Source organism: Vipera ursinii (genome assembly GCF_947247035.1).
Source record: "Vipera ursinii genome assembly, chromosome: 2".
NCBI classification, from domain to species: Eukaryota; Metazoa; Chordata; class Lepidosauria; order Squamata; family Viperidae; genus Vipera; species Vipera ursinii.
Window position 1 is genome coordinate 232,839,924 of NC_139513.1, and position 24,037 is coordinate 232,863,960.

Genomic DNA, 24,037 nt, shown 5'->3' on the forward strand with positions numbered 1-24,037 from the left:
ACTGGAAGGCGCCGGTTAGAGAAGGGTGGGCAGTACTTACATACTGTCCATTAACCTCTGCAAAAGCCCTCCGAACGGGATTAAGCCGCAATTCTTCTGACTCGGGCGCTAACCTGGCACCGGGGAGGTCCCGACGCCTTCCAAGCCGCCCCCACGAGACCCAAAAGGGCAGCCCGACTACACCTGCACGCCTTTGTCGCCCCCCACCCCCACCCCGCGTGCGTGCGTGCGTGCGTGCGTGCGCACGAGCCGCATTTCCCTTTCTCCCCACTCCCCCCCCCCCGTGCTCACCGCTGGCGTGGGCTGGTCGTGAGCGGGAGAGGGAGGGGTGTAAAGCTCCGCGGCTTTCCCATTGGCCGCTTGCCGGAGTGGTTTTTTTTTCCCTTGCTCGGCTCCGAAGAGTGCGAGCTATTAAGAAAAGGGAGGTCGGTGGCCGGAAAAGGGAGCGCGAGCCAAGCGGCGGGTGAGTGAGCGAGCTGGAGGGGCGGGTTTTCTCCCCGGTCTCTCGCTGCCCCAGCCAGAAGGAAGCTCCCGGCGCCGAGGAGAGGTTCCCGGCGCGCCTCCCCTCCTCCCCCCCTGCGGCGGCGGCGGCGGCGGCTCCGCCAGACGAGTCGGGGGGTTTCCCTCCTTCGCCAGCGCCGGGGGCGGAGAGTGGGGGCGAGGCCTTCCAGGCGAGAGCAAAGGGCCAAAGAGGAAAAGCGCCAAGGCTCTTTGCGCCCCTCCCCGGCAGGGCGAAGGGGAATGCCCGCCGCGCCTGGCCAGCTGGATTTCTTCGACAGCCGAGCAGGCGGATTTGAGGCGGCGGCGGCGGCGGCTCCTCCCGGTTGCACGTCCTAGTTGACCGGGTAACGGAAGGGGGAGTTGCTGAGGAATGTGGCGTCCGTGCGGCTCCAGGCTCCTGGCTCAGGTGAAATGGTGGCTTTTGTGGTGCTCCTGCTTGCCGTGCGGGGAACAAGGTGAGATGCGCGCGAGAAAAGCGGCGCGCGGAGTTGAGGAGGCGCCTTGCTTTCCCTCGCTCTCCTGCCTCCCTCTCCCCCCCCCCTCGGCGAGGCGTTGTTCTGAGTCAAAAAGGGTGACTTCTTTTCTGGTCTCTCCATTTCGCAGCTCCAGGCAAGGGGGAGAGGCTGTCGCTTGGACAAGGCAGGCGGAGGGGAGAGGACACCGGCGGCTTCCATAGGTTGGGAGCCGTATTGGCAGCCCAGGCCCGGCGATTTTTAGAGAGCGAAGTTAACCAAGCCGGCGGCCACCCGGGACCGGCAGAGCTGCTCTCTGGCTCCCGTTTCCCAACCCTGCTTGCTTAGAGGCGCTGCCGGCTTGGTGTACGGACCTTCTGTTGCAGGGAGAAAACGAGGGACTGTAACCGCACCCTTCCTGCAAACATGGGCATTTTAACTCGGCCCCCTTGCTTTTCTGTGTCTCTTCTCCAGAGCTAGCGGCCATGCGTGAAGTCCTGGAAGATCCTACCAAGGTGGAGGTGATGAGTTGAAAGGCAAAGGCGGTGGAAGCTGGTTGTGGGCTTTCCCTTCTGAGCAGCCACAGCTATTTATCATGACCGTCTTCCGGCAAGAAAACCTGGAGGATCACTACGAGATTGGAGAGGAACTTGGAAGGTAGAGTAACCTGTTGGGAGGAAAGTACATGGACTGGATGGCTTCGATTGATTAAAAAAAAATCCTTGGGGACAATGAGACCCACAGAGCAAGTCGTTTTGGGTTGGGAATAAGGCTGAAGGTTATGGTGACCACAACAGGACGTGGGAACCAATCGGTGGCATGCACACCACAACAGTAAACTGTGAACCGGCTAAGTGCATTTTAGCCTTCTGTGGAATGTGTAATCAGGCTGCTTGATAGATTGCTGTTTCTGTGTGGCATGTGAACCCAGAAATTTGGGTTAATTGACTAAACTCTACTTCAGTTGACCAAGATAATATATTGTAGGAACAAAGTCACAGGACTGAACTGTAAATGTGTTTACCATTCATGCATGCATTCCAATGAGCTGCTTAAATGCTGCAGATTAAGAAATATGGTATCTTTTAGCAGCTGCATGCCTTTTAAGAGGGGATCATTAGACCAGCGTTTCCCAACCTTAGGAACTTGAAGATGCGTGGACTTCAACTCCCAGAATTCCCCAGCCAGCTGGCTGGGGAATTCTGGGAGTTGAAGTCCACGCATCTTCAAGTTCCTAAGGTTGGGAAACGCTGCATTAGACCCCAGTGAAATGTATTATGTTGTGTGGCTGGGTACTGAGCACTGATACTGGTGTTATGTAGGCATTTTTCCTGAGGAAAAACTCAATATTCTGATGAACTTACCTCAAAAAAAAAAAGATTCCAAGAAACCTGCTTCGATGAAAAATACTGAATTGAAAAACATTGAAATTGTCACCTCTATGTTTGTTTTACGCTGATAGTAACTAATTATAAGACCGGATTGCTTGATCCCAACCTCAGCAGTGGATTATTAATGGATGTGGTAGCACCTATTCAGTTGCATCTTAAGCCTTAATATGGTAGATTCTGAATCCAAATAATTTTTAATGTTATTCATTTTGATGACACTTGATAATTCCCAAACAATTTCCGAGTTTCCTTTCCAAATGCCAGATCAAATGAATTATTATTATACAGTGCAGCTTTAACACATAAAGCTTGTTAGTTGAACATTAGAGCATGCTGGGGGTGTACCATAGCTTTGTGATAGGATAAACAAAACTGTTGACTGCTGATTTTAGTTCCATTTTGTTTTAAATCTCCAAGTTTAATTGCTCAACTGCATTTGTTTTAAAGTGTATTACGTTCTAGTTGTTAAAGTAGTGTTTAAGCTTTCAGTAAAATCCCTAAGTGAACAGTAAATGCTTCCATCTCAAGTATTACAGTTCTCATATACCCTCATAATCAACCTGTAAAGAACGTTTAGATTGAAAGTTTGCTGTGATTTCCAAGCCATAATAAAAATGGTATGAAGGTTGGCAAGATTATTGAGAACCAGTTTAGCAATTTGTATGCCATGCAAAGCAAAGCAAAAACTCACAGGGAAACAATAATGTAAACAGAACAAATAGACCAACTTACAGAAAGACTTCTAGCTGTTGGACTAATGAGCTATGTAAATGTGGACATGGGTTCAAATCAACCCTTTAGTAATTGTGATTTATAGGACTTTTTTGAGGATGTGTTTAAATTATGGTCCTCTTGAATTTATATTTTGAGTTCTATACAATTAAGAGACCAATTCAGTGTAGTGGTTAAAGCCACCAAGCTAGAAACCAGTCACTTTCTCTCAGCCTGAGAAAGAATGCCATAGCAAGGACTTAACCAGGAAATTGCCAAGAGTCATCAATGGCTTGAGGCCTGAGGTTTTTTCCCCCTTTTTATGTTCAATTATAATGCAAAGAAAGACATTTTTTGACTTTTAATCTCAACACTCAAATTATTTTGGAGCAGGCAATAGTTTTACTGTATGTGTTGTGAACTGATTGTACACTGCTTGTTCTGTAGCTACAGGGGAAAATCTAAGCCTCCTCCAAATTAATAAGAAAACGGCAACTAGATGATTAACTTGCATTCTGACATCATTCAAATAAATTTCTACAGAAAATTACAGCCTATTGTGAAAGTAAAAATAAACTTATAGCATTTTATTCATTGTTATTTATATGCAATATGCAGCTAATTATAATCTACAAGATAATTGTAGGGCTGTTTTAAGCACTGAGCACTGTTTTAAGAATTTCAAATTGTTGCCAGGAGTCTAATACTAATTTAGAATAGTAATGAGAATGAATTGTAATAGTGTTAAATGTATACAGAATTAATGTAAGAAAAGGATTTGAAATCCAGAATGTATTAAATAGGAGATCCTTGGGTTCTATATATTAGGATAAAAAATGTTAATTTGCCAAAAATAATACTTTGGGTTTCTTTTTCTTAACTGCTGCAAAATTTGTAGTGAGGTATATAACTTTTTCTTCTTTAAAATTAACTGATGCTGATTTGCTGTAAGCATGCCAAAACTGCAAAACGTATCTTAACTTAAAAGACAATATATGAGTAAGTAAAATGTGTACATTTTATTAAGTGGAAATTTGTCTATTAACCTCTATGGGACATTTTAAAAAGTTGTCTGAGAACTTACAACTTGCTTTTATACTGACTTGTATCACCAATCATTTTACCTCAGTATAATTTTATGGCTCTAAATGGTGATAATGAATGTGTAGTTAACATTCTATAACAGTGATTTGAACCCACAGCCATATGAGCAAAATAATTAGTACCCCCTTGCTTGTCACTTAAACCAGGGGTCCTCAACCTTGGCAACTTTAAGACTTGTGGTCTTCAACTCCCAGAATTCCTCAGCCAGCAAAGCTGACTTAAACAACAGTTATAAGCAACCAATACATTGTACAAGACCAAAAAAGATTTGGGTTCCATTTAAGAGGAAATTATTATGAAATACATGCATTCCTTCTCTGTTGCATTCTGTCCTTTGTGGTTATGAACAGTGTGACTGTACATTTTAAATACTGTATTCGCTGGTTTCTTTTATATGCTATACTGTTTCAGGGACTATATATGTAGTTGCCAGAGTGCTACATTCTTGTAATACTTTTTTTTAAATTATCCTTGGATCAAAACAGCCCAAGAATTTGTTCCCATGAAGGTGGCTTAACATTAAAGGCAGTATTATGTTGACCTTGAAACTTTAAGATTAACCTGAAGTGAAATAGTTTAAATAACTTGTATCTGAAATACCTTCTACTGGTAGTGTTTGGTTAACAACAGAAATTGGGACCAGGAATTCCATTGCTAAGCAACACAGTCATAAAATGCACATGACCATGCCAACTTAAAACAGCAGTTCCATTTGCCATTGTTAAGAGAATCCAGTTTGGTTGTTAAGTGTGAGATCATGTGATTGCCATTTGCGGTCTCATGCCAAGTGTCTCAGTCATGATCACATGACTGCAGTGGCCCTTCAAGGACACAATTTTGTGGACCATCTGTAAGTCTCCTTGTTCAGTTCTGTCATAACTTTGAATGGTCACTGAAAAGTGTTGTTAAATCGAGAACTATCTGTATTTCAAGAAAGTAAAACTACAAGATCACTGGTTCAGTGTGTATGAAATACCTATATAGAATTTTCATTTTAGGGATGCATGATGCATCCGACCCACAGGCCAGCAGTTTGACATAGTCTGAGTTATGTCAGTTCACGCTAGATTCTGTCTCACATCTGAATAGAAATAAAGTTTGTACAATCAGATATACACATAGGCCATTTCTCCAAATACAAGTTGTTGGAGGCAAATAGAGATACTGTTTCCTATACCTGTAGTCTAATCCTTAGTGGCAGTTCCCTGCCAATTATTGCAAATAGATTGAAATTAGTTAAGTGCAGAGATCATACATGGGCTTAAACTGTAACAAGCTCCCTTTGAATCTCTTGCTCGTTGCTGTAAAACAATACAGCACCCAATTTTCTAAAGGCAAGCTGCTTCATTTAGAGGAGAGCTTGCTTCATATCAGTGTTTCTTCATTTGATTTAGTACATGCACATCAAATGACTTTTTAATGCAAACTTTACACTAATTTTGTTCTAGTTTTTAACTTTGAGATAAAACAATGTTAAGGAGTAGAAGAAAAGGAGAAGGATAATGTGAATAATATAAATGGTAGTAATCTGGGGGGAAAATACTAGTCCAGTCAATTGTTGGTACTACTTGACCCATGTGTGCTAATATCAGAATTCCAAAATACTAGTAGCCATGTAGAATTGCAAGTCAACTATGGCAGAGGTCCCCAGCCTTTTGGGCACCAGGGACCGGTTCCATGGAGAAGAGGTTTTTCCATGGACCAGAGGGTGCATGGTTTTGTGTGTTGCCTGCATCTCGCGGATGGGGCTTTCTTTGCTTGTTTGTGCGGCCCGGTTGCTGGCATGCCGTGATCCGGTACTGGTCCACGGACTGGGGGTTGGAGACTCCTGAACTATGGGATTGCAGGAACTCTATGAAATGTACTTCTTCCAACATTTAAATCTCGAAAACTGGTGATGCTGTTTTATATTGTATATTTTATTTAGGGGAACTCTCCAGTGCTAGAAATGCCCCAGTTACAGAATCCAGCTAGCTTGTCATACTGCATACTTTGTTTCAATTTCAATTATATTTCAACAAGATGAAACCTTGAGCTAGGTTAGAATTAATTTAGCTCTCAGGGGGGAACACATTCCTCTGCAAAATGGCATGGTTTGCCATTTGGGGCTTCTGCAAACTTGCAACAGCAAGTTTGCAGAAGCAGCAGCTGGAGGCCATGGCCAGGAGACACTTTGGCCATCTTCACTGATACAGCAGATACAGATGTCCCCAGAGAAGATGCTGTGCCAGTTATTCACACCCTTATCACTTACTTCAAAGGTGTGTTACTATATTTGGGTCTGCTTGTGAAGATTACTTGGCAATATTTAGCAGGATAATAGCAGTATTGTGGGAAGTACATTTGCTGCTAGTTTCTGGATACACTTCAGAGAGTTGCCATTAAAACCTTTTGGTTCAGATTCTTGTTTCCTCTCCAAATATCCCATCCTGTGCATTCTGTGCAGGAAGAGATGCTGCACAACTGGTCAGAAGGACAGCAAGCCTTTTCTGTGGTTCCTCAACCTAACAGAATTCTTTTTCCTCCTCTAGGAGAAGAGATGCCTTGTTCTAATCATCTGTTAGGAAAGAGACGAAAACTATTGTCTTGGAACATAAATTTGGAATCAGAGAAGCTGTTACTTGCTGTGTCTGGCAGTTGTGTTACTTTATGGTTTTTATGGTGATTCTTGGATTTTATGTCTTTTCTGATACGTGTTGTGAGTTGAAGTGTCATCTGCCTGGAGTTGATGACTGGAGTTGTATACAAATGCTATGAAATAATAAATGGGGAAATGCTGTGTAAATTCAGATATATACTACGTATAGCATACTAGAATGCAAGCAGATATATAAATCCTTGAAACCATGGATAAGATTATTAGATCTTCATTTTAAGTGTTGCTGATTATATTCTGATATTTAATATAATGTGACTTGCCCTAGAATGCCATTCATCCTTTGCTTCATACAATTAGAGTGGTATCATTTTCAATTTCACTGGACTGAAATAGTCTTGACTAATTGATATTTGGGAAATGTAATGGTATATAATAAGCATATGAAATAAGAAAATGCTAAAAATAGATTCTAGTTGCAAGTCCAATATTTGGGGAAATTGCAGGTCCTCACTTTGATACTTGCAAAAAAGACTGCAAAAAATAGTATCAATCAATCAGAATAGAACTGGAAAGGGATGCACCTGAAATATCTTTTGTTTCAAATTTGGGACAAAATGTTCTTTCCAAGCTGATGTTGTTTTACAGTATGAAGGTAGAAAAAGAGATGAATGTCTGTAATCTAATGGGACAAAACTTAGTGAGAGGTTGAGCCAAAAACATTTTGTTCCCTTGTTTTTCACCTCCAGGTTACAAAAAAGGAAGGATGGTAATCTATGTGGATTGATATCTCTCATCCAACCTATAAAAATGTACAAAGAGATTAGTGCTATGTTAAAAGTTGGATAAAGTGGCTTATATAAGGAATTAAATTTCATAAATCATGACTGAATTTTATTACAGGGTAATATGAAATTTGATTCTTTCAGTAAGCTATATTTAACAGAAGCAGAATTTAGTTGGAAGTATTATATTCTCTTCTGGTAGCTATATCAGAGCAGAATGCCTAAGCTTACCAAACTTGTAAATTGCTCATTCTTATGCTTTTTACATCTAATGAATTCCTGATTTTTAGTTATAGTTCGATGTGAGGTCCATATTGACAAAGTATAGTTAACGATCAAATTTGCAAAGCAGAATCTATACAGAATTACAAACTATAATTACAGTAGTAACATATAATTTGTACTGCTGAACAGATGGAAAAATTAAAGTAGACATGATATTCAAATGCAGTGCTTTGGTGTACTGTTTTCAACCACTGGTTTTACTAAGGTAACATGAATGAGCCCCACCAGACACAATATTGGACGTTCATATTGCATATTCCTGCCTCCTCTGGTATAGTTATATACCAAGACTTGAAACCTTTTTCCATTTTAGATTAATTGTAGCCCGTGGCCAAAACTAGACAGAATTTCTATGTAATGTTAATTATGCTTTATTGATAGAAACCAGTTTTAACTTATAATTTATGGTAGTGGCTTTTTTTAAAATTGACTAAGTTGAAGTTAGCTATATTTAGTGTTAAAATGAAAGCAAAGTCTGAAGCCCATTGAATGAAATTATAATTGTTAGGTGTATCAAGTGCATAATTAGGTTTCTGCATAAATTTTAAAAAATATTTCACTTTTAATCTATTTCACTTTTATTTGAAAGAAATCCAGTAAAAGCTCTTTCTGGGTTAAAGCTGCATGACATAATTTCTTGTGGATTTAATAATGGGTAGATATTTTAAGAAGTGGTACAGAGAAGCTCATATTTATAGAGATAAACTTTCTTGTGTATATTCATGAATTTCCCTTTAACAAACATCATGGATGGGAATATTTTTTTTCTTGATAGGCAAGGTAAAATATGATGGCATCTTTCTTGCCTGTAGCAGAAACATTTTCTGTCTGAATGGATTTTATCCATGCATGAATGCTTTCTCAAGAAAGTAGGTCTTGTGCCAGCAAGGTGAGATGAAAATTTTCAGTGGAAAAATACTCTATTTCTAGGTATGCATTGCTTGATTAAATAAAATGAATACAATATGAAATGGGCTTTGGGGGGAAAAATGACATTTGGATCAGAAAAAAAAGATGTGTTTTTTGTTCTAGTAATTAGCTGTATAAAAGTGCATGCATATACTCCTTTGGACATAATTAAAATATTTGCTGCCAGTTATCAGTATCTCTATTTTTCTTAACATTATATGAGAAAAGTCTTCACTTTTGTCTATCTGACCTTTCGTCTTTACTTTTCATAAAGAGTCAGGACTTATCTTAGTGTTTCCCAGAATGTGCTGACTGCCATTCCCCATATATATTCAGCACAATAAGGTTGTTTTGTTTAAAGCCACTTTTTCCGATTATTGAATTAACAGTGGGAACCTAAGTTACAGCTTCCAGTAGCTGAGTGATTGCTTGTGTATTTATTTAATATTTTATCTGTTTGCCCTGACAGTGTTTATCTGTTCTGATTAAATGATATATTAAATATGCTTTGCTTTCATAAGCATTATAGAAATTTCTTAAAAAGACTTCTTGAGCAGTAAATTGACGTTTTTAGAAGCAGAGGCAGTCCTTGACATATGATGACAATTGGGACCAAAATTTTCACTGCTAAAAATGCGATCATAAAGTGCAATGTCACATGACTGAATTGTTTAGTGACAGCAGTCCCAACACTCCCCTTTGCCGTTGTTAAATAAATTTGACTGGTTATAAATACCTACTTATAAGTACCTACCCAATTCATGCATTTAGGGCTTGGTTCCTTGCAGCTGCAAGGCTGGGTAAAATAAGGGACTAACTTCAACTGCCCCCACTGCTTATCTCGCCACTGTCCCTGTCCATTTAGTCCCCCTGCACCCCGCCTAGTGGGGCAAAAAGCAGCCCCAAAACTGACACTGGGGTTATCTGCTACACTGTGTCTCGGGCTTCTTGGCATACCTTGGGTCTGGGGCAAGAAGGTTCTGGTCCCCAGAGCGACACAAAATTGCAGCTACCCTTCGAAGCCTCAGCTACTGAGCCCAGTAGTGCAGCACAACACAGCTGCACCTCGCGAGCCCCAGCAGCATAGCACAAAGCTGTAGCATTCCAGGAAGCCCCAAGAGCATGGCACAACAGTTGCCCCCGGAAGCCCAGAGAGCCGAGCTGCCCTCACTGCCCGTCACCCCAACTGACCTTCACCGTCTTCTTGCTTCTACTGAGGTGTATCTGCCATGGCTCTTTACAAGGCAGCTCCTTGCCACCTGAGGCCATCTTCCCCAGGTGTTACAAGGAAACTGCCATGCATGACCTTGGGAAGGAAGTATCATGTGCCAGCAGCTGCTTCACAAAGGGCGAGGTCAGGCATGCTTGGTTATCAATGGAAACAAGGTGGCAAAGATCAGCTAGATTGACAGGGGCCACAGAGTGCAAGGAGTCCAAATGGCATAGATTGTGGGGAGGTAGGTGGGGTGAATTGAAGTGCCCCTGCAGTCTTAAGTAAAGGCAGGCTACAGAGCACCCAAATTTTGAGCCTGGGGTGCTGCAAGGGCTGTAATTTCAGGGATAGGTCATAAGTCCCTTTGTTCAGCATTGCTGTATCTTCAAATGGTTGCTGAATGAATGGTTGTAAGTTGAGGACAATCTGTAAGCAGAAGAGCTGTCAGTTTGGTCTAGTGATTAAGGTATCTAGCTAGAAAGCAAAAGACTGTGTGTTCAAGTCCTGCCTTAGCCATGAAACCCAGCTGGGTGATTTTGAGCCAGTCATTATCCAAGGTCATCTCACTTCACAGCCCAACTCGTCTCACAGGATTGTTGTGGGGAAAATAGGAGGAGGAAAATGTGCTGGATGTGTTCACTGCCTTGGGTTATTTGTGAAAATAATAAAAGGCAGAGTATAAATTATATAGCTGTAAAAAGAGATGTCTAAATAAATAAAAGAGGATTACTTCCTGGTTTTCTTCCACTTCTCTATAATACTAATACTAGTACATAATGCTAAGTTTAATAGAAGAAATTTTTGTTGGAAGGTACTAGTTTGAAATATTAACATTTGTTGTTGATGGGTGTTTTTCATTTTTGTCCTTACAACAGCTGAAATTTGGTTCTTGAATGCTTGAATAATAAACGAAATTTAGAGGAATATTTATAGTATGAAATTTCAAATTTGTTCTACTGTTCAAATTGTATGATGGGCACCTGGCAGTGTTGTGTTTTGCATTGCTACTCACAAAATGATCTTACATATAGAACCACATTCATTATTATGTGGTTATGTCTAAAGATAACAAAGGTTGTATCTACTAATGATTGGCAATAGCAGAAATGTATGTATAATCCTCACCTCAATAGCAAAGTGCATTTTATTTTCTAATATAATTTATCCTTCCTCTCCACCTCCCCACCCATCCCCCCACACCCGTGCTCTGAATTTGAGAATAAATTAGGCTAAAAGCCTAACTAGTTTTACTGCTGTGTATCCATTTTTAACAAATAGCAATCAGGAAGGGGGATTGCTAAAGGCATGGTACCATTCTATGTGACATTAATAAAAAATCTGCTGGGATACATTGATTCCAAAAACTGCAAAACTTATTATTGGGAATAGTATAGTAGATCGAATGTTTGATGCCTAATATTACGCAAGCGTCCAATATCCCTTTTGTCCCTAGGACCCAGAAAGTATATCTTAAAATATGAAAAACAAGCACATAATTTACCTTCCCAAAATGCAAAATTCATTTAGGTCATATATAACATACCAAATACAAATTTCTTAGTGACATTTGGAAGTTACAGCAGACCTCCCCAGGTCTATTTACAACCCAGATTCAAATTTCCGACAGCCCTTCCACCCACTCATTGCCATGTGATTGAACTTTGAGTGCTCGGCAACTGGCATGCTTTTACGACCATTTGGAGCATCCCCAGTCATGTGACCACAATTTACAATGCTTTTTTCCCAGAAACCCATATTTGTGGTTTGTGGTAAAAAATGTCCCTTGTTGACAATGAATTTGCTTACTGACCATGGCAGTTACTTAGCTGCAGTAATTCACTTAATGACCACCACAAATAAAAGAGGTGTGGTCATGTAGTGAACTGCTTAATGTTAAATGTTGGAAACCCAGACTGTACGTTGCTTATAGAATATTAAGCATTTGTGATTATAAAAAAATTAATATGTATATATATAAAAAATCCAGACACTTGGCAACTTAAATACTAGTAGCTCGGGTTTTAGATTTTGGCAGTGCTTTTCCTCTCCAAGCTTGTTTCAATTTATTTTCTGAACGTTCGGTTACCAGACTAGGTAACATCATCAGCAGGATTTTCTTGTCCTCTATTTATGACCATTGCAGTGTCCCGGGATCATGTCATCTTTTCTGACCTCCAGGCAAGCAAAGTCAATGGGGAAGCCAGATTCACTTAATAATTGTGGCAAGAAAGGTCATAAAATGGGGCAAAGCTCCCTTAACTGGAGCTCCCTTAAGAGGCTGAGAGGTTTTTTTTCCCCCTCAGGGATCAAATTTTATTATTTTAACTGTTTTTAACTCTTGTATTGTATTGATGTTTTTAAATACTTTGTTAACCGCCCTGAGTCCTACGGGAAAAGGGCGGTATATAAATTCAATAAACTTAAACTTAAACTTAATGACTGGCATTTCTTATGACTGTAATTCCAGGCTCAATTACAATTGTAATTCAAGGTCTCTCTATAATTTGATTATGAATTCCTATTTGTATTGCAAGCTATATTCCTGTTCCATGAACAGATATATTCTAGAATCTAGAATTTACTACTTGCTGATCTAAACAAATGCAGATAGTCCTTGACTTACAACTATAATTATTATGCCCCTGTCATGGACCGATCATCATCTCCTGCGGATGGTCTTCCGTTTTGCCACCCCCCGCCGTGGGGATACGGAGCCAATCAGATGGTACCGCCCCAGACGCTTAATGGATCCTGATAGATTCCAAGCAGCGCTGGGGTCCCCACCTGCCTCCATTGCTCACAGCTCGGCGGATGCCTTAGTGGAAGCCTGGGAAAGGGCAGCCACTGAGGCACTTGACCGGGTTGTACCCTTGCGGCCCCTGACCCGGCGCAGATCCCAGCGAGCTCCATGGTTTTCCGTGGAGCTCCGGGAGATGAAGCGTCGGAAACGGGGCCTAGAGAGCTGTTGGAGGTCGAGCCGATCCGAACCCGACCGGTTGCGGTTAAGAACCTATATTAGGTCTTATCTCGCAGCGATGAGGGTGGCGAGGTGTAACTACTTCTCTACCCTCATCGCGTCCGCAGATAATCGCCCGGCCGCCCTGTTTAGGGTGACTCGCTCACTTCTTAATCAGGAGGTGAGGGAGGATCCCTTGCAGGGTCGTGCCGAGGAATTTAGTCAACATCTGTCGGATAAAATCGCTCGGATTCGGACCGGTTTGGACTCCAACTGGGCAGAGTCTGGCGATCAGGACACGAGCGGTCTTGTCAATGTTACCTGGGAAGAGTTTGATTCTGTGACCCCTGATGAAGTGGACAGGATTATGGGGAGGCTGAGCTCCTCCACATGTTTGTTGGACCCGTGCCCTTCCTGGCTGGTTTATGCAGCTAGGGAGAGGACACGAGGCTGGCTCCAGGAGGTTATATCTGCTTCTTTGAGTGAGGGTTATTTCCCCACCGTCTTGAAGGAGGCGGTGGTGAGACCTCTCCTCAAGAAGCCTGCCTTGGACCCAGCTGTATTGAACAACTTTCGTCCAGTCTCCAACCTTTGCTTTCTTGCGAAGGTTGTTGAGAGTGTGGTGGCGCATCAGCTCCCTCTGGTCCTGGATGAAGCGGATTATTTGGACCCCTACCAATCGGGTTTCAGGCCCGGGTACAGCACGGAGACGGCATTGGTCGCTCTGGTGAATGATCTCTGGAGGGCTCGGGACAGGGGATATTCCTCTGTCCTAGTCCTATTAGACCTCTCGGCGGCTTTCAATACCATCGACCATGGTATCTTGCTGCGGCGTCTCAGGGGATTGGGAGTGGGAGGCACAGTTTTTCGGTGGTTCTCCTCCTATCTCCTGGGACGCTTGCAGTCGGTGTTGGCAGGGGGGCAGAGATCGGCCCCTAGGTCTCTCGTTTGTGGAGTTCCTCAGGGGTCGGTTCTCTCGCCTCTCCTGTTCAACATCTATATGAAACCGCTGGGTGAGATCATTCGTGGTTTTGGAGTTGGGTATCATCAATATGCCGATGATACCCAACTTTTCTTTTCGACCCCAAACCACCCCAGTGATGCCCTCGCTGTGATGTCCCGTTGCCTGGAGGCGGTTCGGGTCTGGATGGGGAGGAACAGACTTCAACTCAACCCTGACAAGACTGAGTGGCTGTGCATTCCGGCATCCCGGGACATTCAAAATGTTCCATCTCTTTCTATGGGGGGTGAGCTCTTACCCCCCGTGGATAGGGCTCGCAACTTGGGAGTCCTCCTAGATTCACGGCTTACCCTGGAAGATCATGTGGTGGCCGTGACTAGGGGGGCTTTTGCCCAGGTTCGCCTGGTGCGCCAGTTGCGGCCCTATCTGGACCGGGATGCCCTGTGCACGGTCACTCATGCGCTCGTGGCCTCTCGCCTTGACTACTGTAATGCTCTCTACATGGGGCTTCCCTTGAAGACCACTCGGAGGCTCCAACTGGTACAGAATGCGGCCGCAAGAGTTGTCTTGGGAGTTTCCCGGTACTCCCATGTTACACCTTTGCTCCGCGAGCTGCATTGGTTACCAGTTGTCTTCCGGGTGAGGTTCAAGGTCTTGGTTATGATCTTTAAGTCCCTACATGGCATGGGTCCGGGTTACCTCGGGGACCACCTGCTGCCGGCGTCAACTCCCCTCCGCCCTGTGCGTTCCCACAGAGAGGGCCTCCTCAGGGTGCCTCCGGTCAGGGAATGCCGACTGGCGGCCCCCAGGGGGAGAGCCTTCTCTGTGGGTGCCCCGGCTTTGTGGAACCAACTGCCGGTGGAGCTCCGGATGGCATCAGACCTCCGAACTTTCCGTCGTGGCCTGAAGACCCATTTATTTGAATTAGCTGGTCTGGCCTGACGGGGGAGTTGGGTTTTAAATTGTTGTTTTAGAATAGTATTATGGTTTTTAACTGGGCACTGATTTAATCTTTGTTTTAACTTTTGTATTGTATTGTATTGTTATTTATATGCCCTGTGAACCGCCCTGAGTCCCTAGGGAGAAGGGCGGTATACAAATTAAATAAAACGTAAAACGTAAACGTAATTGGGACCAGAATTTCCATTGCTAAACAAGGCAGTTATTAAGTGAATAACTCACGTTTAGTGAATCACTCAGTCATTAACTGAGGAAGACAGCTGGGAAGTCCACAAATAGCAATCACATGAACCCAAGATACTGCAACCATAGTTGGCAAGACCTGAATTTTGAACATATGAATATGGTAATGCTATAATGGTTATAAATGCAAGAATCGATTGTAAGTCATTTTTGTCAATGCTGTTGTAACTTCCCATTATCACTAAATGAATGGCTGTAGGTCAAAGTATATTTTTCTCATTCATTACTTTCAGTGCATGCTACAGGTAGTTCTCTACTTATAACTAGTCAATTAGTGACTGTACAAAATTACAACACACCTGTCAAAAGCTACTTATGACCAATCCCAAAATTATGACCTGTTGGGACTCGGAGGTGAGGGGAGATAGACAAGGCAGGGGCATTGTAGCATCCTTGCAATCTGTCGTAGGGTTGAATGACTGTGGGGGCACTGCAGCCACAGTAACTTCAGAACCTGGTCATAAGTAGCTTTTGAGGGGTTGTCCACCATAGCTTTGAATGATCACTAAAGAACCAGGGGACTACCTGTATTACATTCACAAATGGTTTAAAATCTCTGATTTCAAAAGTAAAGACAGATGTACATTGCTTTCACTTAGTACAGTGTTAAATTTCAAAATGCAGAATATATTTTATCAGTATATACATATTTAATCTTATATTGTTGTCTGAATTATCTGCATTTCATACTTCTGATCTCAGATTTTCTCTTCTACCTACATCTATTCCATCTAATCTGCTGTTATAGTCTTAGTCAACTTTGTTTTTTTTAGTTAGTAGATTTGAGCATCAACAAAAATATGTTTGCATATAATGATCCTAATTGTTTATCTCAACAACCTCTTAGGTTTCATCTCAATCTGTATATTAATGCTAGGTGCCATAAACAGAGAGATGTAAAAAAAATACTTCATGGATTAAAATGTGAGCCATGTGTTATACTTACACTTAATCTGCTTTAGAAAGAAGTTCTAACAAATTTTTATTCAAAGTCTCACAACTTGATACGATTTTCACCTATTGATTTTTTTTCCATAATAACACATTGCAGATGCTATATGAACATATCATAGTTATGCCTGTTTGCACTCAGTAGATATAAAAAGGTTCCATAAATGTATATACCGGTATGTATGCATTATTATTCCATTCAGCTGTGTCCAATTCTCGGAAAGTACCTGGGCAAGTCGGACAAGTTCCTGCAGTTTTCTTGGCAAAGTTTTTCAGAAGTATCTATTATCTCCTCCCTTGGGCTGAGAAAAAGTGACCGGCCCACGATCAACAACCGGTTTTATGCTTAAACTGAACTAGAACTCATGGTCTCCTGGTTTCTAATCTGATGCCTTAACCGCTACACTAAACTGACCCTCATATCATTATTAGCTTGGCTGTAATTATTCTTCACATGATGTAAACATGGTATAAATTATACCATGTTTATATCATGTGAAGAATCATTAGTACTCATATATTTTATGTGAAGAATATTAAGTACAAAAGAAACAGTTTTCTCTGTGAAACCAAAGATCCATTGTGTCGGTTAAAAAATGGAATTCTGTTCCTTCTAGGCCTGATAAAACATATGTAATAGATTAAATTTGTTTCTTTGCATTGTTATTTTGGCATATGTCTTTACCAGAATTCTCTTCTGTTCGTGGTAATTGGAGGGCCTCCTAATAATGATGCAATGAGCATGGAAACAGCTTGAGAAAGAGGGTATTGGGGGAAATAAATTTAAGGTATATATGAGTTTTTTGTTTTATAATGTAATTTATGGCATTCTTCCTGGGCAGATATCTAGCAATCCTGAATTTAGTTCAGTAGCTCGAGTGTTCAAGGAATTTGTTCCATTTGCAGTTTTTTATGGGCATATTCTTCAGTTCATTGAAGCTGTTCATAATACTCCAGTAGCATTAGAAATACGACATTTGCCATGGAGCCTATTTATTTGTCTCTTTGTTTTACTCTGCTTTTCAAACAAAAACAAAGGGTTATAAGACTAGAAATAGAGAACTAACCTTGTCCTGAGGCTTATACATAGAAAAAACAGGACATAAAGAGGAAGGAAGAGACAGAAAGAGAGTAAAAAGCACACCAGATCTTAGTTTTTGTAATCAAAAAAATTGAAATAAAGGCCCATTTAATGCAATTTGGGCATGTCTTTGCTTAAAAAAAAAGCAGATACTGTTTAAACAGAGCTTTCTTCCATTTGAAATACTGTACATCTTGCTTATTGGTTTTATGGAAGTAGACATAGTCTTTTCCATTTAATGTCAAAATTATTGCATGACAGTTTATATTATTATTCCCATTTGGAAACATTTATGTGTAGATTCATTCTACTTTCCTTTCTCAATGTCTTCGTGACTTTAGAACCTCAGGCAACTTGGAATGTTAAAATCTAAATTTTAAAATCTACACAAAATATTTTTTAAAAATTGCTGTATTTCCTTAGCAACTTTGTGGAAGCCTTGTGTATTGATTATATGCTTCCTGATAAAATCTCAGTAATATTTTACCTTCAGCAGATTAGCTTTATATTTTTAGAACCATCACACATTGTGATAAAAGCTGTGATCAACTACTATGCAAATATATCATCAGACATAATAACCTACTTTTATTCAAAATTATAAGTTAATATGTGCTGGTGGATTTGTTTAATTTATTTTAATTGCTTCTTAATGTACCGTATATGTTTGTATTTAATGCCTGAACTTCATTGGAATAAATTATGACAGTGTATTATATTTTTCATCCTGGATAAAGCCTATTTCTGTGGTGATTGACTGATTTAATGGCACATAACCATTTAGTTAGTACTGTATTAAAATTCTCTGAGTTCTTTGAATAATAGGAGGGGGGGAACCTCTTGCCATAATTATCTCATGGGATTTCTGGAAGCATCTGTGTGAAATGAGATATGAGAAATGGATTCATAGGTATTGCTTAGCAAAACTGCTCATGTTATTAGTATCCTAGGAATCCTTATTAAGCTTCCTACTAGAGATGTCCTTTTAAAAACATGTTATGCTAATTCATAGAAAGTTTATTACAAGTCTACATATTCCTTACTATTGGATAGATATAGCTCAATAGAGCTCGTAGTACAGACGTATCTGTAGCTGATAATCTGTAAAACAATTTGGGCAAATTTTTGAATTATACAGATTCAGAAGGGAAGTTGGAGGAGGGTGTTTATTTTAAAAAAGAGGAACAAATGAACTTTTATCTTAAAAGTTATTTTGCTCTGCTTACAGTAGATTAATTATGTTGTCCAAATCACAAATTTAGGCCACGTCATAATTACATTACCACCGCAGTGCCATATATGTTTACCTTACCAATTGGTGTGTATTGCAATTACAACAGATAAAAAGGAAGACATCAGAAGAAATGTTACTTGAAATAGTAGTTACAAGATTTTTATGAACAATTTTTAAATCTGAATTAAACGCTGAAATGATTGAAAAGATGTTGAGGGCTGTTATCTATTTTCTCTCTGGTAAATCAGTGTTTTGGTGTGGTCATGATCATATCAGCTGTTTTGAATTCCCATAATTTGCTCTCAAATGTCTAAATGTGGCTTTAGAGATATCTATTAAAGATATTCTATACAATTTTGTACTGGACAGATGGTTTAACTATGTGAGAACCTTAAGTAATGTATTTCTAAATGTAATCCTATGATAGCCCAAGCAGCTAATAAGGAAAAAAAATGATTTCTTGTTCTTAGGAGGAAAAAAATGGTTGTAATATCATTTTCCAATGGATCATTTCTAATCTGATCTCCCATATGTGGCTGTCAAAGGTGATCCTTCTGGGATTGTACATTCATAATGGTGTGGTTCATCTGATCACTGAAATGTTGCAAGTTTATCATTGGTAATGAGCCACGAAGGGAGTAATCAGTATGCATATTGTATTTTGAGAAAACTGCTGGTCTGTTTTTATTTTCCATCTGCTCAAAGCAGAGTTTTTTTAGATCTACATTTTATAGCAATCTGTTTAGGTGTCCCTAACTGACTTTAAAGGGACACGGTGGCTCAGTGGGTTAGGATGCTGAGCTTGTCGATCAGAAGGTCAGCAGTTTGGCGGGTCGAATCCCGAGTGCCGCGTAGCAGAGTGAGCGCCTGTTACTCGTCCCAGCTTCTGCCAACCTAGCAGTTTGAAAGCACGTAAAAAATGCAAGTAGAAAAATAGGGACCACTACGGTGGGAAGGTAACGGCGTTCCATGCGCCTTTGGCGTCTAGTCATGCCGGCCACATGACCACGGAGACATCCTCTTCAGCTTTGAAACGGAGATGAGCACCGGCCCCTAGAGTTGGAAAACGACTAGCACGCATGTGTGGGGGAGCCTTTACCTTTACCTTTTAACTGACTTTAACTTCTCAATAGATAGCAGCTGAGTTATCAATAACATAACACAAACTATGATTTCTGGTGTGGTATACTAGTATAACAACTGTTTCGACTTTCATGATTAAGAAGTAGGCTTGCACATATATCTGATCTTTATGTAAATTAATCACCTTCCTTTATATTATTTTAGATCAGAGGTCCCCAACCTTTTGGGCATCAGGGATTGGTTACATGAAGAGAGGTTTTTCCGCATACTGGAGGGGGCTTGGTTTTGTGTGCTGCCTGCATCCTGCGTATGGGGCTTTGCTTGTTTGTGCAGACCAGTTGCTGTTATGCTGTGGCCTAGAGGTTGGGCACCTCTGTTTTAGATTGGTATCAGTGGTTATTTAACACTAGAGCAGGTTTTATGCTGATTTTAAAATTCTATTACTTATTCTATTAGTGTCAGTTTTGGCACATGGTTGGTAAAATGATGCTTTTGAATGCTGTGGCACTCCCACAACCATTTTATGATCATATTTGGGGATATTGATGATTCTTAATAGTGAATACTGCAATAGACACCTTATACTTTTGTTCCTGGTTAAAATCCTGTAACTAATGACAACGAGTTATAGCTGATGAGTACTTTGTCATATTCTTTTATTGCAGGGGTTTTATACTCTCAAATAAGCTTTCTCTTCTTGCTCAAATTGGAATTGAAGAATAATTTCCAAACAAAAAGTCAATTAAGTAGTTTTAATTTTCATTCATGTTTCCCTAAATGTATTCTTTGTATACTTATCTGCCCTCCAAATTGTAACATTAACATAACTCTATTGCAATTTTGAGTGAAATATACCAACATTTTTTCATCTGTTCGTTTTATTGTTATGTTCTTCAGTTACTCAAATACATATTCTGCATCTTTGCATAAAATCAAAGATTTTGATTGAATTGTATTTTGGTTGGTTCTAATAATAATGTCTCAAGTTTGGATTTTTTTTACCGGTACTTAAAATTTAGATGGATGGGTTGGGTGGGTGGGTAGGGGATGGATGGATGGGTGGATGGATGGATGGATGGACGGACAGACAGACAGACACAGACAGACAGACAGATAGATAGATATTAAATAGAACTAAGCAACATGAAATGAGAAAAATTGCATTGAACATCTTATAGGGGGAGAAAATTGTATTGCATAAAACAGTTTCAAAATTTTTGAAAACCTTTTTGTTAATGTGCGGATATGTCATGGCTCTCAGTTTCAACTGCATCCTTTGGGCCACTTCTAAAACTTCCTCCTGAAATACTAGATAGGTTTTTGAAGCATTTCCATTTTTATTTATATATATTTCTATAATTGCCAAGGCTTTTAATCCCAATTTTCTTGCAAGTTCCCTTTCTTGGTTTTTAAGCCTTCTTTCTATGGCAACTCCCATGTGAAAAGACACAATTTCTTTTCAATCTCACACAACCAGAGGAACTTCCCTGAACCACATACTGTCATATCCAGCAAAGGAAATGAAAGAAAGAATAGAGAACCTGCCTGAGCAGATCTATAAAATTTACATGCTTAAAAAATGAAATCATTGTTTTTTCAGGATAGACATGATTTTATTTTTCTATGAATGCCAAATATATGGAAATTATAAATGGCTTGTTACCAGCATGTAGACGCTATTATGTAGTATAATCTGATAATAAAGTAACTCTACAATCATAAAAATTATTTTTTAAAATTAATTATAGGGCAAAATATAGTTTGAGATAATGAGGTTGGAACAAGAGGTATTCAGGTCAGACAGAACTAATTAGACAGACAGACAGACACACACACACACACCCACACACACACACACACACACACACATTTAGCAGGTATATCCCAGTCTCAAAGCTGGGTAAAAAAATGACTACAAGTCCAGTTAGACATTGCGGCATGATGGATGCAGGAAGATGGGGCTCCTAAAAAGGGTCGAAAGTCTCCCTGGAGAGGCGATGAAGGAGGGGACCCTCATTGATTGGGGGGGGCTCTTCTGCTGGAAGCCCTCCAAGCCGGCAGGGAAAAGACTGGCTACATTTGTGTGGCCAGTCAGAAGTTGATGAGAACCGAAGATAAGCACTAACTAGCAATTTTTGAGCAACATGGATGGAACTGGGTGAGACTTTATCCTCTTCTATGACCTTGATACTACTTTCCTGGGGAAAAAAGTGCCCAAAGCAAAGAATCCTCCCTGATGAGAGAGGGAAGGGAAATTTTTACCCCTCAGGAAAAGAAAAGCGTCAAATTAATTGCTTTGGGGGAAAATAGAGAAAACTGCAGAATCAGTTTGAAATTAATACAGATATATAGCTTTGAAATTTGGGGACCAAAAATACTTTTGAGACTTTTTTTTAGAAAAGATTTGAAAGTCTAAAATAGGCTTGGATTTGGAAAGCTGGGTGACAGTGTCACCAACGTCTAGTAGGGAATCATGGCACTACAATGTCTTATGCTTAAAGAAAACTTGGCTTGAAGCCCGGACTTAGATAAGACTCTTTGTTGTTCCTGGAAACTTTCACTTTTGCAGACTGCAGCTGGGAAAAGTGAAAAAAAGCTCTCGTGCTGCTTATCTGTGTTGGGGACCCTATTGGACTATAAAGACTACATACAAAAACAAAATGGGTGTTCCATACTTAATCGCAAATGGTAAAAAACCATCTTTAACACTTGTCTCTGAAGCCCCCAGCTTGATATACCAACAAGAAAATGTTAATGAATCTCAGAAAGAAATTCTATGTTGAAATCAATCCAAGAGTCAATTGTTTTATTTCATAATGAGACTAAAAATAATGCAAATGAGATAAAATAACAATTTTCTAACCTAAACTTACAAATCCAGACAATGACTACAAAGAAGGAACTACTAACCCAGAAAACAGAAGGAAAATTGGAAGAAATAGATCCAGAAATGGAGGAACTAAGGAAAGAATAGGTAGATACAGACAAATGAAAAATTAGAAGACGCAGTGATAACACCGGAAATGGAAAAGATATCTTACTTGTCAAGATCTCAGAACACATTTGAAGATAAGGAAGAAAAGCTGATCGAATGGATGATAAAGCTGTTAGGAGAAATGCTGAATATTGACAAACAAGAAATAAAAAGCAAAACTGACAGAAAAGGATGGAGGCTGTTTAATTAATATAAATGGGTTGAGCGTTCTTCTAAAAATACTTCAATCAAATTCTCTTCCTCATTCCAAATAATATATACAAAAACAGAGCAAGAATTACTTGATGATTCAAATGCACTGACTTGGAAAGTTATTTGGCAAAGGAAGAAAGCTAGAGTAAGACTGAAGAAAATAGAGGTTTTGACCTATTAGATGGGATATTATACTATTAAACATTTTTGAATATGGTTAAGAAAATAGCTGTTAGAAATAAAAGTATTATTATAATTAGAAGGATAAGATTTGTAACTAAAATATTATATTGTGTTGTGAGATGGGAAATATGAAAATTGTAAAAGGGTTTGAATAAGGGAAGCTTTTGGTTACCCAAATATAATTTATTATGAGAAAATTATAAGCAATATTTTGAACATTGATGGGAAATAAAAAAATTAAAAAGTGGAAAAAACAGGATATTGATTGAACAAATGGTTTTTAAGTGCAAATGCAATTGAGAAATGTTCTGGCTAGAAAATATAAACTGACACTATTGATATTACGTATATTACCAGAAAAATGTGATGAAGATGTCTATACTTAATTATATATGTAGTAACAATAACAAGAATTGTGATGGACAAAATTGCTCAGATTCGGGCTGGTCTGGACTCTGACTGGGCAGTATCTAACGAGAGGAAAACGATGAATTTGGCCGAGTACATTTGGGAAGAGTTTGATCCTGTGACTCCGGATGAAGTGGACAAGATCATGGGGAAACTAAGTGCCGCCACATGTTTGTTGGACCCGTGTCCCTCCTGGCTAGTCTATGCATCTCGGGAGGTTACACGAGGCTGGCTCCTAGCAGTTATCAATGCCTCACTGAGTGAGGGGTACTTCCCTGCCGCCTTGAAAGAGGCGGTGGTAAGGCCCCTCCTCAAGAAACCGGCATTGGACCCAGCTGTTTTAAACAACTTCCGTCCTGTCTCCAACCTTCGCTTCCTTGCGAAGGTCGTTGAGAGCGTGGTACCACGACAGCTCCCTTTGAACCTGGAGGAAGCTGAATATCTAGATCCGTACCAATCGGGTTTCAGACCCGGGCACAGCACGGAGACGGCATTGGTCGCACTGGTGAATGATCTCTGGCAGGCCCGAGATAGAGGTTATTCCTCTGTCCTGGTCCTATTAGATCTATCAGCGGCTTTTGATACCATCGACCATGGTATCTTACTGCGTCGTCTTGAGGGGCTGGGAGTGGGAGGCACCGTTCTGCGGTGGTTCTCCTCCTACCTCTCGGACCGTTCGCAGACGGTGTTGGCAGGAGGGCAGAGGTCAAGCCCTAGGCCTCTTAGTTGTGGAGTGCCTCAGGGATCGGTGCTCTCTCCCCTCCTGTTCAACATCTATATGAAGCCGCTGGGAGAGATCATCCGTGGCTTCGGGGTGAAATATCATCAATATGCTGATGATAC

At 40.4% G+C, this 24,037-nt stretch overlaps 1 protein-coding gene across 3 annotated transcripts in view; it reads left to right on the plus strand.

The window, feature by feature from the left end:
• The first annotated feature begins 442 nt into the window (after positions 1-442).
• Positions 443-24,037, plus strand: part of DAPK1 (death associated protein kinase 1) — a 77,939-nt gene continuing 54,344 nt past the window's right edge. For 2 of the 3 annotated variants that reach the window (XM_083351982.1, XM_083351984.1), the window contains exons 1-2: positions 454-956; positions 1,428-1,610. In XM_083351982.1, the coding sequence (XP_083208108.1) occupies positions 1,549-1,610 (62 nt within the window). In that variant the 5' untranslated portion in view covers positions 454-956; positions 1,428-1,548. Of the gene's footprint in view, positions 957-1,427; positions 1,611-24,037 lie in introns of all 3 variants that reach the window. The other variant, XM_083351983.1, reaches the window with a different exon arrangement.